The sequence below is a fragment of the Mustela nigripes genome, chromosome 3 (assembly GCF_022355385.1).
Source record: "Mustela nigripes isolate SB6536 chromosome 3, MUSNIG.SB6536, whole genome shotgun sequence".
Taxonomy (NCBI): Eukaryota; Metazoa; Chordata; class Mammalia; order Carnivora; family Mustelidae; genus Mustela; species Mustela nigripes.
Genome location: NC_081559.1, coordinates 72,476,220 through 72,494,891, shown reverse-complemented (window position 1 = coordinate 72,494,891; position 18,672 = coordinate 72,476,220). Strand labels below are relative to the sequence as shown.

Here is an 18,672-nt window from a genome sequence, read left to right as displayed (position 1 = left end):
TGTTAATTTTGGCCATTCTAACTGGTGTAAGGTGATATCTCAATGTGTTTTTAATTTGAATCTCCCTGAGGGCTAATGATGATGAACATTTTTTCATGTGTCTGATAGCCATTTGTATGTCTTGATTAGAGAAGTGTCTGTTCATATCTTCTGCCCATTTTTTTTTTAAAGATTTTATTTATTCTTCAGGGAGAGAGGGGGAGAGAGTGAGCACAGGCAGACAGAATGGCAGGTAGAGGCAGAAGCAGGCTCCCTGCTGAGCAAGGAGCCCGATGTGGGACTCGATCCCAGGACGCTGGGATCATGACCTGAGCCAAAGGCAGCTGCTTAACCAACTGAGCCACCCAGGCGTCCCTTCTGCCCATTTTTTTTTTTATATGTTTGCCTGTTTTGTGTGTGTTGTAACATTATTTTATTCCAGTAGTTTCCCTTCTAATTTAGAGACTCATTTTGAGAAGTAATCCTTTAAAAAGACTTTAGACTTTAGTGTATTTTCATATAGCTTTCTCTGTTTGAATCTTTAGCTAAGATATGTTTTTCAGACAATTGAAGATGGTGAAATTACTTGTCCCAGGGTGTTTTATTTTGTCTTCTTTTGTTTCACTTGTATTGATTTCCTTCCTCCACTACTTTGCAACTTGTTATCCTCAGGTTTATATCTTACCTCACTGGCCCTCACTTCAGGGGCAGCCACATTTCAGGAACTATGTGTTATCTGTAATAGGGCAATTCTGTTTTACCTTCCACTGTCAATATATTTGAGTTCATGAAGCTCTCTTTGAAGTCAGTGTGGGTCTCGTATTTGGGACTCAAGATAGCACTGAGAAAGAAGACTAAACTGTAGCCCTTTGAGGGAAACTCACTTAAAAACCTGCATCTTCCTAGGTACCTGGTTCTAGTGAATACAAGTAAAAGATTTCTTTACAATTTTCATGTTATTTTACACAAATCTTGATTTTAGAGGAGTCTACTTTTTAGAGTTAAAATAAGCTAAGTGGTTAATTTTTACTTTTTAAGGAAGAGTCACTGAAGTGAAGGGACAACTGTATTTATTTTCCTTTTCTCAGACTCTTATTTCCTTTTTCCCCCTCTATTTCTTTTTTTTTTTTTATTTCTTTTCAGTGTTCCAGAATTCATTGTTTATGCACCACACCCAGTGTCCATGCAATACATGCCCTCCATAATACCCACCACCAGGCTCACCCAACTTCCCACCTTCCTCCCCTCCAAAATCCTCAGTTTGTTTGTTTCTCTGTATCCATAGTCTCTCATGGTTCATCTCCTCCTTGAATTTCCCCCAGCTCCCTTCTCTCCATCTCTTCATGTCCTCCATGTTATTCTTATGCTCCACAAGTACGCGAAACCATATGATAATTGGCTTTCGCTGCTTGACTTATTTCACTTAGCATAATCTCTTCCAGTCCCATCCATGTTGATACAAATGTTGGGTATTCATCCTTTCTGATGGAGGCATAATACTCCATAGTATATATAGACCTTATCTTCTTTATCCATTCGTTTGTTGAAGGGCATCTTGGTTCTTTTCAGTTTGGCAACTGTGGCCATTACTGCTATGCATATTGGGGTACAGATGGCCCTTCTTCTTACTACATCTGTATCTTTGTGGTAAATACCCAATAGTGCAATTGCAGGGTCATAGGGAAGCTTTATTTTTAATTTCTTAAGGAATCTCCAAGTTACTACACCAACTTGCATTCCCACCAATAGTGTGGGAATGCAAAGGGTTCTCCTTTCTCCACATCCTCTCCAACACATGTTGTTTACTGTCTTGTTAATTTTGGCCATTCTAACTGGTATAAGGTGGTATCTCAGTATGGTTTTGATTTGAATCTCCCTGATAGCTAATGATGAACATTTTTTCATGTGTCTGATAGCCATTTGTATATCTTCATTGGAGAAGTGTCTGTTCATGCCTTCTGCCCATTTTTTTGATGTGATTATCTGTTTTGTGTGTGTTGAGTTTGAGGAGTTCTTTATAGATCTTGGATATCAGCCCTTTGTCTGTACCATCATTTGTGAATATCTTCTCCCATTCCGTGGGTTGCCTCTTTGTTTTGTTGACTGTTTCCTTTGCGTGCAGAAGCTTTTGATCTTGATGAGGTCCCAAAAGTTCATTTTCGCTTTTGTTTCCTCTGCCTTTGGAGACACATCTTAAAAGAAGTTGCTGTGGCTGATGTCGAAGAGGTTACTGCTTATATTCTCCTCTAGGATTCTGATGGATTCCTGCCTCCCATTGAGGTCTTTTATCCATTTTGATTTTATCTTTGTGTATGGTGTAAAAGAATGGTTGAGTTTCATTCTTCTACACATAGCTGTCTGATTTTCCCAGGACCATTTATTGAAGAGACTGTCTTTTTTCCAATGTATATTTTTTCCTGCTTTGTCAAAGATTATTTGACCATGTAGTTGCAGGTCCATATCTGGGGTCTCTAATCTGTTCCACTGGTCTATGTGTCTGTTTTTGTGCCAGTACCATGCTGTCTTGGTGATCAGAGCTTTGTAGTAAAGCTTAAAATCAGGCAATGTGATGACCCCAGTTTTGTTTTCCTTTTTCACCATTTCCTTAGCAATTTAGAGTCTCTTCTGGTTTCATGCAAATTTTAGGGTTGTTTGTTCTAACTCTTTGAAAAATGCCAGTGGAATTTTGATAGGAATGGCAGTGAAAGTATAGATTGCGCTAGGCAGTGTAGACATTTTAACAACATTTATTCTTCTGATCCCTGAGCATGGAATGGTCTCCTATCTTTTTGTCTTCTTCAATTTCTTTCAGGAGTCTTCTGTAGTTCCTCGAGTATAGATCTTTTACCTATTTGGTAAGGTTTATTCCCAGGTATCTTAGGGTTCTTGGTGATAGAGTAAATGGAATCAGTTCCATTTGCTATAGCATCAGACTCTTATTTCAAGGATTTTTTTTTTTTTTTTTTGGTCTGCTGATTTTTTTTTTCTTTAAGCCAGAATTTATTTTAACACCCCCCCCCTTAAAGGTCAAAATGGTTTTATGATTTGAATATAAGAGACTATTAAACATAGATATTAAAACATACAATCTTTAGATGTATTTTAATAGTATCTCAAAACTTTTGATTTTCAATAAATACTGGATGTTGTATAGAATTATAAGCCATTTTTCTCTCTGTGTGGTGCACTGGTGTACAGTAAGTGTCTTGGGAAAGTAAACACAAACCCAGAAACACTCACACCAGACATCCACTTGCATGAGATGATCAGTAAGTGTCTTTTTCTTTTTGCTGAAAGAAGGGCCAGCCCACCCTTATTCCCTGAGTATAACAGAGAAGGGTATGGGAGAAGCCAAAGGGGCTATTTAATGAGGAAACTTGTGACAGCATAGACATAAACAATATGACCTAGGGACCCCAACCTAGGGGTCAAAATACAATGCAGAGTGTGGGGGAGAGGATTCTTCCTTTGACCCATGTAACTTAAGCACCCTCAAGTGTCTGGTCTCCCATTGGTTTCCACGGCTTTGACAAGGGGCCTTGAGTGAAAGAACAAGTTTCCCTAGAAACTATGGGTGGGGAGAGGACTTGGAGGTGTCTGTGGTTTTGCAGTTACGCACATGGCAGCTAAGAGCCGCTGAACTGCCATGATTTCATTTGCACCCACAAACTACAGAGTAATCAATATTGAAGTGTTTCCAAACAGCGGTAACTCTCCTTATCTTGGTTCTGGCCCAAACTGAAGATCTCAGTGCTGGATTTGATATCTCTGGTCAGATGTGGGGGGCTCTAGAAAGTTGATTTTTGAGTATTCAATTTTGGGTATTAGTTTAAACTTCCAACAACCTATTAAAAAAAACAAGACCTGTTAGAAACTATCAACCCTAACCCTTCTGGTAGGAACAAGATCTAGAGCAAAGGTGATGGTCATCCCACCTCCATCCTGCTCAGACCCCATGGAGAAGACTATTCTGGACTGCTTTCATGACCAAGAGGACTATTAATCAGTGAGACTACATGGAGGACTGGGATAGTGAGAATAAGGAAGGCATGCCAGAGGAGGAGTCGCTGGAGAAATTAGAGCTTGTTAGAAAAAAATGATCTTAGGTGGAAGACTATGGGGAACATGTTAATTATAGCCAACTATATCAAGTGCTGTCAGCTAATGAGATCCCATGGGATTGGGAGCAAAAGGTGATTATTAGGAAGTAAGCGGAGCGGCCACAAAATGGAATGGAATATTTTGACAGGTAATGAGTTCCCTGTCACTAAAGACATTCAATTTGATATTAGATGTCCATTTGTCAGAGAGATTGGAACAGGGCCATTGCCAGAGCATACAGTGTCTCTGTGAGAATAGAAAAAGTACTCCCTCTAGAAGGATGCAGCTCTAAGTCAACATGCACAACTAGACTAGATTTCAGCCCCTATTTGTTCCTTTTACAAGGCACCCCCATGCAGAGCAGGACCTGCATAACCCACATGGCTGTGTCTATGATCTTAATATGTTCTGCTCCAACAGCAATCAAAAAAGAGGAAGCCACACAGAATAAAAGAGCTCTCACCAATTAGAAGGAGTTGACTTATAGGAGCTTAAGGAAAGAACTGATTATGCTGAGTGAAATAAGTCAAGCAGAGAGAGTCCATTATCATATGGTTTCACTTATTTGTGGAGCATAACAAAAAGCATGGAGGACATGGGGAGTTAGAGAGAAGGGGGTTGGGGTAAATTGGAAGGGGAGTTGAATCATGAGAGACTATGGACTCTGAAAAACAATCTGAGGGGATTGAAGTGGTGGGCGGGTGGGAGGTCGGGGTACCAGGTGGTGGGTATTAGAGAGGGAGGGCACGGATTGCATGGAGCACTGGGTGTGGTGAAAATATAATGATACTGTTTTGCTGAAAATAAATAAATGAAAAAAAATTAAAAAAAGGAAAGAATTGATCCTTTAAGCCAGATGTGTCCCTCAAGAAACAGAAATAATTTGGGCCCTTTCCTTTGTGGTTGAATTCACAATACTTCACTGCGAAAATGTAAAAGGCTACTGTCACAAGTCAGAATTGACTTTAGAGTAGATGCTTTTTAAAACTGTTTACTGTAGGCTAGAAAATATGTTAAGCACTTGTATAAATTCTTAGCTTAATCTGCACAATAAGTACTAGTATTATACTTACTTTACAGATGAAGTATAACCAACTTGTCTGAGATCACGTTGTGAGGAAGTGGCAAAATAGGTATTTGAATCCGTTATATTTGACTATAAAATTCATGGTCTTTTTCAAAAGGCAAAATTATTCTTTAGAAAAAAAGCAAGGTTTTGGGGGGCACCTAGGTGTCTCAGTCTGTTAAGTCTTTAAGTGCAGGTCATGATCCCAGGATCAAGCCCAACATTGGGCTCCCTGCTCAGCAGGGAGCCTGCTTCTGCCTCTGACCCTTCTCCCTCTCATGCTCTCTCTTTCACTCATTCTATCTCCCCCGTGCCAAATAAATAAATAAATAAATGAAATGGGAAAACAGGGCACCTGTGTAGATCAGTCAGTTAAGCATCTATCTTCAGCTCATGTCATGATCCCAGGGTCCTGCAATCAAACCTCATATCAGGCTTCCTGCTCAGTGGGGAGTCTGCTTCTCCCTCTCCCTCTCCCCCTGCTCGTGCTCCCTCTCTGTTTGTCAAATAAATAAAATCTTTTTTTTTTTTTTAAAAAGGTCTTAGAGAGCTCTAACTCAACATCATAATTCTGCATTACTGTAAAATTATAAGATTTGTAAGGTGAATTAGTGCAAAAGCCGGAATGTGATATGAATACTCATTCCTGACTGTCTCTCTGAATATTCTGTCATGCTGGGCCTTGGTTTATGTACCCTGCACCATGAAACTGAAGTAATGGAGAGGTAGTTTTCAGAACACCTGCTTGCACTGTTGCAGCTGCTCTTAGGGTCCCTAAAATCTCCCCTCCCTCTGCAGCTGTACCCCTATGAGAACGGCCACAGGTGGCTGCTTCCTCCCTGCACTTCTTTAGCATTCCTGATCTGGTAGAGTTGAACTTGGTAACTAGGCAACACAGCCACGTGACACATTTTTCACTTGAAATTTGAACTGGGCCCTTCAAGTGTTCATTGTGTAAGTGTCAGTATATGTATTTCTCACCTCCCCATCAAGGTGGCAACCACCGTGAGGGGAGAGAGCATAGTTTATACTTTCTAGAAACCACCTCAACTGTGCTTACGTGTAGTGCCTTGTATAGAGTTAACTGTCTTACTTTGTCCTACTATTTTAGACTGATTGCAATACATATGCAGCCCGAACTCAACCCATTCTAAGCATGATTATATTTAGAATGACTCTTCCAGGAGCCCCTGCTCCTTAAGTGTTTTTATCATCATCTTCTTGAGAATTTTGTAAGTAAGGACCTACGACTGGATGATCAAGATCAATGTCTTTTCCTCCCTCTTCCTTTGACTGTGAGCAGTCTTCGGCTGCAGTGTTTATGATCTGCGGTGTCTCCCTGAAACTCTCTGTGGTGAGGACTGTCACTCCCTTCTTTTCTTTAGGTGAGACTACTGTTCTTGCTCTGCTTCTACTCATTGGTTTCCTTCCCTGAGAGGCTACAGGATAAGCAGAATAATATGGGGCTCTGCAGTCACACTTAGCTGAAAGTTCTATCTCCACTTGGCAAAATTATTTAGCATCTCTGAGCCTCGGTTTTCTGATCTATAACATGTAGAAAATTGTACCCACATAAATCATAGGATTTACGTGAAAACGAAACAAGTTAGGTAAAGCATCAAGACAGACCCTTGGTCTGCCTTGGGTGAGGATAAATTTGCTTTCCCTTTTTTCTTTCTTCTCTATCTCCTCCCCCTTTATTACTGCTTTTCTTCATCTTTCTTCCCTCAGATATAGATTTCCCTATGTATTCGCTCCCTGGATGATCTCATCCATTGTATTCTCCCTGAAGATCATCCCAGCTCTACAGTATTTTCAGTCCTAAAGTCTTGATATGGGTTTTGTTCCTGGGTTTTCAACGATGAATAATGTGTTCCAGGTTTACAAAATGTCTGTTATCTTTCCTCATCTTCTGCTTCTCAAAACAACTCATTTCTAATAGTGCCATGGGCACGCAGGAACAAAACGGAAGCCACACCAGCTACCCACCCAGCCCCGCAGAGTCTAATGCAGGACCTCCTGAGGGACCGGCATCCTCACCTCCCACCTGCACGACTTGGCTAGTCTCCCCTTCATCTCTCTTAGCCAGTTTTTCTTGCTCCCTGTCCCTGGATTGAGCTTCCTGAAGTAACAGCTCCAATCATGTCATTTCCCTGCTCTGTACACTCCCAACAGCTCCCCATCCCCTGTGACTAACGTTTCAGCCAGCCCTTTGGTGAAAGTTGCCACCACTTGGACCCTGTGCTCCCACCAAAGAGGATTGCACAGTGTTCCAAGAACACTCCCTGTGCTCTTTTTTTTTTTTTTTTTTAAGATTTTATTTATTTATTTGACAGAGAGAGATCACAAGTAGGCAGAGAGAGAGGAGGAAGCAGGCTCCCTACTGAGCAGAGAGCCCGATGCGGGACTCGATCCCAGGACCCTAAGATCATGACCTGAGCTGAAGGCAGCGGCTTAACCCACTGAGCCACCCAGGTGCCCTCCCTGTGCTCTTTCCCCTTTGTGTCTCTATTCCTGCTATTTCCTCCTCCCCTGGCGCTCTCCTCCTCACCAGCCCCAGTCTCCCCTTGCTGAACACGTGCCCACTTGAAAGACCCAGCTCCTATGTTTTCAGGCTTTTTGATGAAACTGGTTTCTTTCCTTAGGGTGTTCACCCTTGGCCCTTCACCTCTCCCTGCCCCAACCGTTTCTTCTCTTGGATTCTTCCCTCTTCCCCACCCAGCACTCGCTAGTTCAGCATTTTCCACGCTGTTTTATCATGCAACACTTTCTAAGAATTGCAGAATAGAATAAAGTACACAGACGGCACAGAGCGAGTTGACAAACTGATTCATCACTGCAAGAAAGGAGCAGCGCTCAGTCATACTATTTATGAATTTAGAAATGGCTTCATCAAGCTGGATTCTCCTATCAGGTGCATTATCATGTTTCCTCCTCTATTTTGCTTCCATGGCAGCACACCACAAAATGTCCCTCCTCACAGATACAACGTAGCAGAGAAAATAAACCATGGACTTTGTTGATGTCCCTTTGTTTGTCGTAGAAAAGAAAGGTGCCATCTTATCTTTGAAGTCCTCTGTCTTCTTACTTCTTTGATTTAGGCACCATCTAAGAAATACGTGACTCCACTTTTTAGCAAAACTTCCGCTTCTGAGCCAGAGATCCAGAGCGAATAAGTCGATGTGTTAGTGGTGTTTATTAGGCAAGAAGGGATGAATAGCATCACAAGTAAATGTTACACTCACCAGACACAGACAAATCATTCCGGATGACGTCTATGGATGGCGCTAAAGAATGCCTCTGCTTCCCACCTCTTCGTGCATCCGGGGTCCTCTCTGTGCCCCCAGATCCTCCAGACGGCACAAATTCCACACCGCAGCACGTGGTTACAGGGTAACAATGACTAGTGACAGTGTTTAGTGTCTTCCTTATGTATACAGCAGTTTAGATTAAAAAGTCAATAGAGTTCTCACTCTTCTGGCTGTGGTACACTCACTCATGTGTCCTGGGGTTTGGAAAACATCGCCCAAGTAGACTTGTATTCATTTATGTAATTTCAGTTATCGCCTGCCACACCACAAACCTCACATCCTCCACAAGAACAGTACTCAGTTTTGCATTTCTGTAGCTCCTGGCAGTGCTCAGTTGTACTTGGGGTAGAATTGGTGGAAGGGAGGGAGGGAATAGGGAGTCTTAACTAATTCTCATGCCCTTTCTGTAAATTCGATGATTATAGCAAACGTGATACAAGGGAAAGCTCACAAAACCATTGTGCATAAAATTCCTGTTCAAATCAAATGTGAATATAATTTAAATGTTAAGGTTAGGGGTCAGTAAAATTAAAAAGGGTTTTTCAGTAAGATTTTGTAAGTAAGATATATGTTTTTGTTAAACTCTGAGACATACTACAAAACTAGTTACGTAATTACTAGATTGCACATGGTCAAGATCTGCTCTTTTGCTGCCTTTAAAATTTTGTAAACTTGTATGCTAATTAAAAAAAATTTGTAAACTCCTAATTTATTTCCTGATTTTTCCTCATTCTGGGGCTTAATATTTCCCTTTGTCAAACATCCAGTCTGCTCAGTTTAGGGGTGTGGGCTGGGGAGGTCCGTGGAATGTATTATCCCATGGCGTTAGCATCCTCTTGTCAATTTCGGTCATTACTTCATTACTTACTTTATGTCTGTTTGCTTTGGCCTAAATACAACCTAGAGTTGTTCTCTGGATCCTAGAGAATCTATCATTTCTTCCCATGGGTCTGATTATTTTACATTACATCGGGTAAGTCTTTTTGAAGGAGCTACAGATAATTACCTCACTTTTTTGTGACTCAAGTCACTTATCCCTTCTTAAAGGGGAGAAATGATCCCACTATGAGTGTAGTTTTATGAGATTTGCTTTCAAGCAAACTTAACCCTTCTTTATTTTCTGACTGCCTGCTTTGGTTTTGATAGTTTCAAAGAAAGCGTGGAGAAATCATCATATTCCGACTGGCTCGTAAATAACAGTGTTGCTGAGCTCGTAGCTTCCACAGGCCTTCCCGTGAACATCAGCGATGCCTACCAGGATCCTCGCTTTGATGCTGAGGTAAGAGGAATTCTGTGGGTGCGGTTTTAAGGTTCACTTGTCACCCTGGTAATGGTTTGGGGTTGAAGCAAAAGAGGGACATCATATAGAACCACAGCAAGTCCTGAGTTTACAGGCAATTTTTTTCTTCCTGCATCTTTCCCCTGTGATCAGATTTTTAGCATTGCCTACTGTAGAGTACCAGAAAAACTTCCTCTCTACTCTGATCCATGGCAAAATGGCTATCTGTTCTGTATTAGTTTGATGCTGTTTTATAATTGGGTACATTTTGTAGTAAATGTACCCATATACGAGTACCTATATCTTAACTCATGAACATTTTATATTAAGCGTAATTTATATTAAACTATGAAATAGTTATCAATAAAAATGTATATATAACATAGTTATTTCCCAATAGATGCTAGAACAACTACCATGTCTTTTAAAATTGCTCCTGAGAAATGGTAAATTGGTTTGTGTTATTGTTTAATGTTAATTTTGTAGGCACATTGTGCTATATGCAGAATATATTAAAGCAATATAGATTCTGACTTGCAGATGTTTAAATTCTAAATATCTACAATATCATAGAGATAAATTTACATGAATTTATAAAATACCTGTGTGTGTGTGTGTGTGTGTGTGTGTGTGTTTTCAATAAATTACATGTCTTCAATTCTAGATTGCCAAGCTAAGATTTAATGAGTAACAGGAGTTTTTTTGCAAGGAAGATGAGGAGATGTGTTCCAGGCAAGGCTGAGAGAGCATGGGGGCTGAGGGTCTGGAGAGCTAAGGTGAGTTAATGCTGTCAAAAGCACCAGGTAGATAAGGCTGTAAGTGGAAGCAGAAGCCAGATTGTTCCAGGACCTTGGAAGCCACGTTAAGAATGCCCTGTGCTATCCTATGTCTGGGTGGGCATGATGTGGTAGGAGGCTGCAGTCTAAACTTAACTTCAAACTTCAGCCATGTCATCTTTGCAGATCTCTGCTGGGAAATTTTTAAGTCCCCAAAACTCACCACCTCTCAGTAGCTGCCTGGAGCTTTCTTCCCTCAGGCTATGTCCCCTAGCAGTTTCTATTAATTCTTGAGCACGGAGCTCAGCTGCTCCTACCTTGCAAATCCTTCCACAAACTCTCAGTCTGGGTTGGGTGTCTCTGCAGCGTGCTCCCTTGGCTGTCCCAAACTTGACCACCCCTCTATCTCTCTTCAGTTCTGATGCATTATTTCTAAGTTTTAACTTACCTTCCTTGGGAAAGTACCCAGTTGAAAGCTTCTTTAGTTGTCCTCCTTTGTGGGAAAATACCAACACCTTTGTTCTGTGATTGGCAGAGATGCTTTATAGAGGTCAGTATTTGTTTACTTTACTAATATGATTGGGTTAGGACTGATATGACAAAGTTTTGTGTTTTGCTGTGTTTCTTTCTTCTTGCTTTTAGAGAAAGAATCCTGAAGAACAGATATCTAAACACAGCTTTATGAAGGAATGGTCTCGGTGTCCTATTACTGACATCAGTAATAGCTAAACAAATCTGAAAGTCTTGCTATGCAGAAAAATCATTTGTTGCCAATTCCTTGTTACCAAGTCTTCATATTAGATTAGATGTCAAGGGGTCACAGTTGAGTTCTTTCCCAAATTTTAGCACTAAGTTTGGTATGGATTACTGTTATTCTGCTCTTAGCTTTGTACCTTGAAGTCAAATTCTGGGGAAAAGAAAGAATCAACAAATTAGGCCATTTTAAAAAGTTGGTTATTAAGCCATATGTAAAGATATAACAAAACACAAGGCAGTGAGCACCCATATCCAGTTTAAGACAAGAACATGACTATTACTTGTGAATCCTTATACTGATCTTTCCTAATCCCTCCCCTTAACTTTGCCTGCAGAGGTAAACCTATCCTACTTTAAACTTAACATTCCTTTGTTTTTCTGTATAGTTTCATTGCATATATCTGAATCTGTGCCAAATAGATCATTATACCTTGCATGTCTCTGAACTTTATATACATTAAATTATACTGTATGTATTCTTCTATGGCTTGCCTTTTCATTTGACATATGTTCCTGAGTCATGTGAGTTTGCAACTCATTCATTTATTTTCCCTGTGCCAAGTATCCCACTGTATGAAGAAGCCTTGCTTTTTTTTTTATCCACTATGCTGTTGATGGACATTTGGGTTCCATGTTTGGCGGTCACATACATAACTGTTAAGGACCAGTGTCTGTCTATACCTTGGAGTCTGACAGCCTGGGTCATAGGCTAGCAACATCTTCGCCTTCATCAGGAAAGGAAAAATTCTTGTCCAGTCATTGTTCTTTTTTTTTTTTTTTTTTAACAAAAAACAGCACATGTAGCAAGCACAATTCATATCTCAAGAATATTTCTCACTCATAAAATTCAGAGATGTTGGATATGCCATCTCCTTGTGTCTTCAGACTCTTGTCACATCTCTTCCTGATTAGAGAGTGATACAGCCATTTTACATTTTTCTCTGAACTTATAGTCCATTCCAATAAAGCAGCATGCTCCACTGATCTATTAAAAGAACAGTGTGGACTCTTGAGCAGAAATGCAACAGTTACTTCGGTGGGATTGGACCCCAAAATGTTGTGTTTTTATCCAGTAGTTAGAGGCAATGATGCCTGAAGACAGTAAACTGTCTTCAGTGACTATTTAATGAAATCACTTTCTTCCCTCTGATAAAATAAAGCATGTATTTATACCAACATTATTTCTTGGTCTTTCACCTTTCAATCTGCCACATACCTAATCCTGAATTTCAAATGCAAATCTGAAGACACATCATATTTGATTTTTACGTGGTCTCTTTGCATTGTATTGGAATTTAAAATTAAATTTTTATATAACTTTATATATAAATATATAAATTTAAAATATCAAATTATTTATGTTTCCCTTCTCATGGTAAGGGAAAAAATTGGTAAGGAATTAATCCATGTAGATGGAGGTGAGAGTATTCCTGCAAGCATCTAGTAGACATGTCCTACGAATGTGTGTGTGTGTGTTGTTGTGTGTGTGTGTGTGTGTGTGTGTGTGTGTTATATTACACCAGAAAAAACAAAATTATTTATCTGCTTAGGCTTCCTCCCTTATCAAGTATATTTTGCCTCAGGGACAGGTATCAACTGTTTATGTTAATAATGAATGAGACTCCAGCCTAAGCCACGATGCCAAGAGGCTAAGAGGCTCCAACCTTCTCCCCATGAAGCCTGATGTAAGACGGTGTAGATCATAAGATAAAAACAACCATTTCAGATAATATTTTTTATTAATGTTTTAAGTGTTTTCCTCAAGATAAAAAAAAAATGTCATGACAAAATGCAATTACTTTGTTCTTGCACTAAAAATAATTCTGGAATCATCCTAGAAGTAGAGGGTAACCTTTAGAACTGTGTTGTCTTCCTGCAAAGGTTTGAGTTCTCTCTTCTTGGTCAGCTATGGAGCCATAATTTTTATTGGTAATCATAATTGAGTAGTTATTTATTACTGGTAGAATATAGGGAAATAACTTTTTAATCCAGGATTAATGGAGTATCTCCCAGAGTTCTCTCCACTGGAAAAAGTGCTTGCCTTTTGGTTCTCTACACTCACTGACTTCCCTGAATAGTTTGAAGCTGGTTAACAAGAATGATAATCTGCAGAATGGTATCATAGGTAATCCCTTCAAAGCATTTCCTATTTTTCCTACAGATTTCCTCAACATAAATCTATATAATGAACTTAAATTTGCCAGAAATACATTTTCCTGAATGTTGGTATCTATCCTAAATTTCTCAATAGCTCAATGGCTAATTCTGGCAACTTGAATTCTCCTTACTGAACATGAAAAAGGACCCTAATTCATCAGACAATGTAGTGTCCTGGGATAGAACCCCCCAAAATGGATTGGTCTTATGCTGGGATTTAATATTATAGATGTGTCAACTTTAAGTTAATAGGAATATTAGAGATTTCTTTACAGACGAGGAAACAGACTGACTTGCCTAAGACCACACAGCTTCCTTGAGATAGGGCATAGAACAGACTGGACTTTCTGATTCCTAATTTAATTCCCTGATTGGTCTCCTATAAGAACCAGCTGCAAAGGAGTTGCTGGGCAATGGAATCACCATTCCCATCTTCCTTCTATCCGCAAAGGCACATGAATGTTGGCCAGCAGACCCACCTCTTTATCCTGCCTGTAGGCATACTACTTGCATATACATTATAACATGTTAAATTATATACAGTTTATAAATGATGCAGTTCTATATAAATATCAATGAAGATATTTGCCTGATTAAGGACTACTTTCTGGGGCACCTGGGTGGCTCAGTGGGTTAAAGCCTCTGCCTTCAGCTCAGGTCATGATCCCAGGGTCCTGAGATCAAGCCCCACATCGAGCTCTCTGCTTGGCGGGGAGCCTGCTTCCTCCTCTCTCTCTGCCTGCTTCTCTGCCTACTTGTGATCTCTGTCTGTCAAACAAATAAATAAATAAATAAATCTTTAAAAAAAAAAAAAGAACTACTTTCTTCTTTTGGGGTGAGAGCAGATTGGCAAAAGCAGGTCTTTTTCTCTAAAATGAGGGACCTTTCACAGAGCAGCAGACCAGCAGACCTTGATTATAGACAAACCAGCTTCAACTCTCTTCATCCCTAGACACAGTAGGGAAGGAAGAGGAAAGTTGCTAGCCAAAGAGGGGAATTAAGGGTGATTGTTTGTTGACAGTAAAGAAGAGATGGTAGCACTAATCTGATAACCTGTAGGTCTTCAAGTCAGCCAGTTCTCTCCTTGTCTTCTCAGAGGAGGAATAGTAACAGATGTTAGTTACAGAGGTGTTGAGGCTGGATGCATGTCCCGTGGCCTTGGGCTACCGTAGAGAGATGGTCACCATATCCTCTCCTCAAGGAGCCAGCAAAATGCAGACTTGGCTCTCCACAAGAATGGCCAGACATCCAGGGACCAGATTACCAAGGCACATTAAGGATGATCAAATTTCTGGAGTCAGCCAGCCACACTGTCCAAGTCCAAACAACCCACCAGTCTTTAAAATGTATAGCTGAAAAATCGATTACTCTGGTATATTTCAAATGCAACCCCGTTCCCCACATTCAAGTCACAGTATCAGTTAAGGCAATAGATAAACTCCAGAATCTCCGTGGCTTACCACAATAGGAGTTTAATTTTTGTTCCTATTGAACCCAAACAGAATGTCCTGATCATTGGTATTGCACAGGGAGATGTTCCCTTCTCCATGAATGAAATCATCCTGCAACCACCAATGAATGACTTGCCCAGCAAACCATCTTGTGGAGTCTTCAGATCGCCAGTTAGGCGCCAACCCCAATATATCTTCTCTTGTGCATTTGGTAGTTTCTTCCCCAGTTTAGATGAACACAGGAAGCTTGTCAATTGGGAGATTCATGACACCAGTGGCTATTTTCTGTTAATAAGAGAGAATTTCTGTTAATAAGAGAGAATAAGACAAGCTTTACAGCTGTAAATAGCTGTACAGCTAAAGTGGAAACTAGATTTCCAATTTTGGTGTCTTTCCTACCTTATAATCACTTCTGGGAAGTCCTCACAAGCTCTGCCCAAAGATATGCAGCAAGAGAATGATCCTTACTTTGAAACCTCAGTTTTGAAACTGTTGGTCTTCCTTTTAATAGAAACTACAAAGGGAAGTGTTTCGTGTGATATAAAGCCCATCCCAGGTGCTGCCAAGAGCTTGCTGTGAAGGCTATAGGGCAAGTAATCATAGTTGTCTACCTGCTGGGTATTCTCTTTGTGACTGTATTAAATGTTTAATGGAGTTCCCTCCTTGTGGGGAGGAGAGCAACTTGGAGGGCAAGCCGCAGTGATTACTTGCCTTCTATCTGCCTGTTTGAGTTGACTCTGAGGAGCGGCACCTGCTGGGCTTGATGGCCTGCATGGTTTTAAGGCCAAACTCCTTGGGTTAGGGGTAGAAAATCATGAGAGAATGGTTATATAAGATACTCACAGAGCAGAACTAAATTTCTGAGCTCTAAATTCTGTGACCTTATGAATATCACGGTATGTTCATTCTGTTATAAGACTCTGTTACATCTTCCATGAAAAGGATGGAAGAGAGAAAAGATATACCTGATTATATTTATTTATTGTGGCTCAAGAAGCACTCATGTTCACAGGTTACCATGTAGGTGGGTTTTATAGTCTTACCCATCATTTGCTCCTTGGGAAGAGGGTGCCTGTGCTTGGCTCCTGAAGATACTGACAGAACACCGTGTGTATCAATTTCCTATTGCTACATAATGACACACCACAAATTCAGCAGCATAAGACAAACATCCATTTCTTATCTCACAGTTTCTGTGGATCAGAAAACTGGGTACTGCATAGCTGGGTTCTCCACTCCAGGGTCACAAAAGGCTAAAATCAAGGTGTTGGCTAGGTGACATTCTCATGTGGATTTTGGCACCTTTCAAAGCTTGTTCAGGTGATGGCAGAATTGAGTTCCTTGCAGTTGTAGACTGAGGTTTCCCTTTTCTTAATGACTGCTGCTAAAAGGTCTCTCTCAGCTCTTAGAGATTGCCCTTAGTGACTAGCCACTCAGCCCTATGACAACATGGCAGCTCACTTGCTCAAAGCCATCAGGAGAATGTGATGCAGTCGGCTGCGACAAAGGCTTACAGGATGTCAGGAGTGAATTACATAATCACAAGAGTGGCTATCCCATACCTCTGCCACATAACATAACCTAATCAAGGAATTGATGATCCTGTCATATTTATGAGTCCTGCCCACACTCAAAGGGAGAGGATTCTACCAGACTTGTACCAAATGGAGTGTGGGAAGTGGGAATCTTAGAGGCCATCTTGAGAATTCTGCCTACCACACTTATAATGACTACACTTGCATCCACACAAAGTATCTCTATCCCATAAAACCTTCCATATGTCCTACTATGGAAGAATGTCCACAAGCATATTTTTCTGATAGACCCCTCAAACCTAACATGTCTAAAACAGAGCTCACAACTTTTCTTCTCCCAAGCCTACTCCTCTCTCTGTTTCTCTATATCTTTTAAGGCAACTCAATCATTCCTGATGCTCATGACAAAATTTTATAGGCATAATTCTCTCATGTTGCATGTCTAATTCATCAGGAAGTCCAGGTGGCTCTACCTGTGAAATTTATCCAGAATCTGACTACTTCTCACCACACAACTCCTACCAAGCTTGGACTCCAGTCCAAGCTACCCCCATCTCTGGGCTATTTCATGGCCATAGCTTCTTCCTCTCTGCCCCTCTATACTCTGTTCTCGATATAATAGCCAGATGCTTTTATATTTTAGGTCATCATATCACAACTCTGCTCACAAACTCTTCAAAGTCTCCTTATGTCATCACTATAGGAAAAGCCAAACTCACAATCCTTTCAGAGGTTTACAATGCCCTACACAATCTGGCACCTCATTAACTGACCTCAGCCCTGACTCCTACTTCTCCAGCCACACTGGTCATTTTGTTATTCCTAGAACATACTGCTCACACACCTACCTCAAGGCCTTTGCACTGGCTATTCCTTCATCCGAAATACTTTTTCCCTAATATCTCCATAGTTCAAATCCTCACTTCTTTTTTTTTTCCTTTTTATTTCTTTTCAGCATAACAGAATTCATTTTTTATGCACCACACCCAATGCTCCATACAATCCATGCCCTCCCCAATACCCACCATCTGGTTCCCCCAACCTCCCACCCTCCCACCCCTTCAAAACTCTCAGATTGTTTTTCAGAGTCCATAGTCTCTCATGGTTCATCTCTCCTTCCAATTTCCCTCAACTCCCTTCTCCTCTCCATCTCCCCATGTTCTCCATGTTATTTGTTATGCTCCACAAATAAGTGAGACAATATGGTAATTGACTCTCTCTGCTTGACTTATTTCACTCAGCATAATCTCTTCTAGCCCTGTCCATGTTGCTACAAAAGTTGGGTATTAAAAAAAAAAAAAAAGTTGGCTATTCATCCTTTCTGATGGAGGCATAATACTCTATAGTGTATATGGACCACATCTTCCTTATCCATTCGTCAGTTGAAGGGCATTTTGGTTCTTTCCACAGTTTAGTGACCGTGGCCATTGCTGCTATAAACATTGGGGTAGAGATGGCCCTTCTTTTCACTACCTCTGTATCTTTGGGGTAAATACCCAGTAGTGCAATTGCAGGGTCATAGGGAAGCTTTATTTTTAATTTCTTAAGGAATCTCCACACTGTCCTCCAAAGTGGCTGCACCAACTTGCATTCCCACCAACAGTGGAAGAGGATTTCCCTTTCTCCATATCCTCTCCAACACACGTTGTTTCCTGTCTCGTTAATTTTGGCCATTCTAACTGGTGTAGGGTGGCATTTCAATGTGGTTTTAATTTGAATCTCCCTGATGGCTCGTGATGATGAACATTTTTCATGTGTCTGATAGCCATTTGTATGTCTTCATTGGAGAAGTGTCTGTTCATGTCTTCTGCCCATTTTTTGAAATGATTATCTGTTTTGTGTGTGTTGAGTTTGAGGAGTTCTTTAGAGGTCCTGGATATCAACCTTTTGTCAGTACTGTCATTTGCAAATATCTTCTCCCATTCCGTGGGTTGTCTCTTTGTTTTGTTGATTGTTTCCTTTGCTGTGCAGAAGCTTTTGATCTTGATGAAATCCCAAAAGTTAATTTTCGCTTTTGTTTCCTTTGCCTTTGGGGACATATCTTGAAAGAAGTTGCTGTGGCTGATGTCGAAGAGGTTACTGCCTATGTTCTCCTCTAGGATTCTGATCAAATCCTCATTTCTTTTAAAGTCATCTTTCAAATGTTACCTAGTAGTAAGGCCTAACAACCTTGCTATTAAATCCCCTTTACCCTGCCCTATTTTTTTCTCTATAATTCCTAACACTTTCTAATATGTAATCTATTTCTGTATTTATTTTTT

General features: G+C 40.4%; 1 protein-coding gene across 1 annotated transcript in view; it reads left to right on the top strand.

The window, feature by feature from the left end:
- PDE11A (phosphodiesterase 11A) overlaps window positions 1-18,672 on the top strand; it is a 388,241-nt gene that overhangs the window by 193,547 nt on the left and 176,022 nt on the right. Inside the window, exon 6 of the mRNA XM_059392799.1 lies at window positions 9,604-9,736. Within this exon, the coding sequence (XP_059248782.1) occupies window positions 9,604-9,736 (133 nt within the window). The remainder of the gene's footprint in view (window positions 1-9,603; window positions 9,737-18,672) is intronic.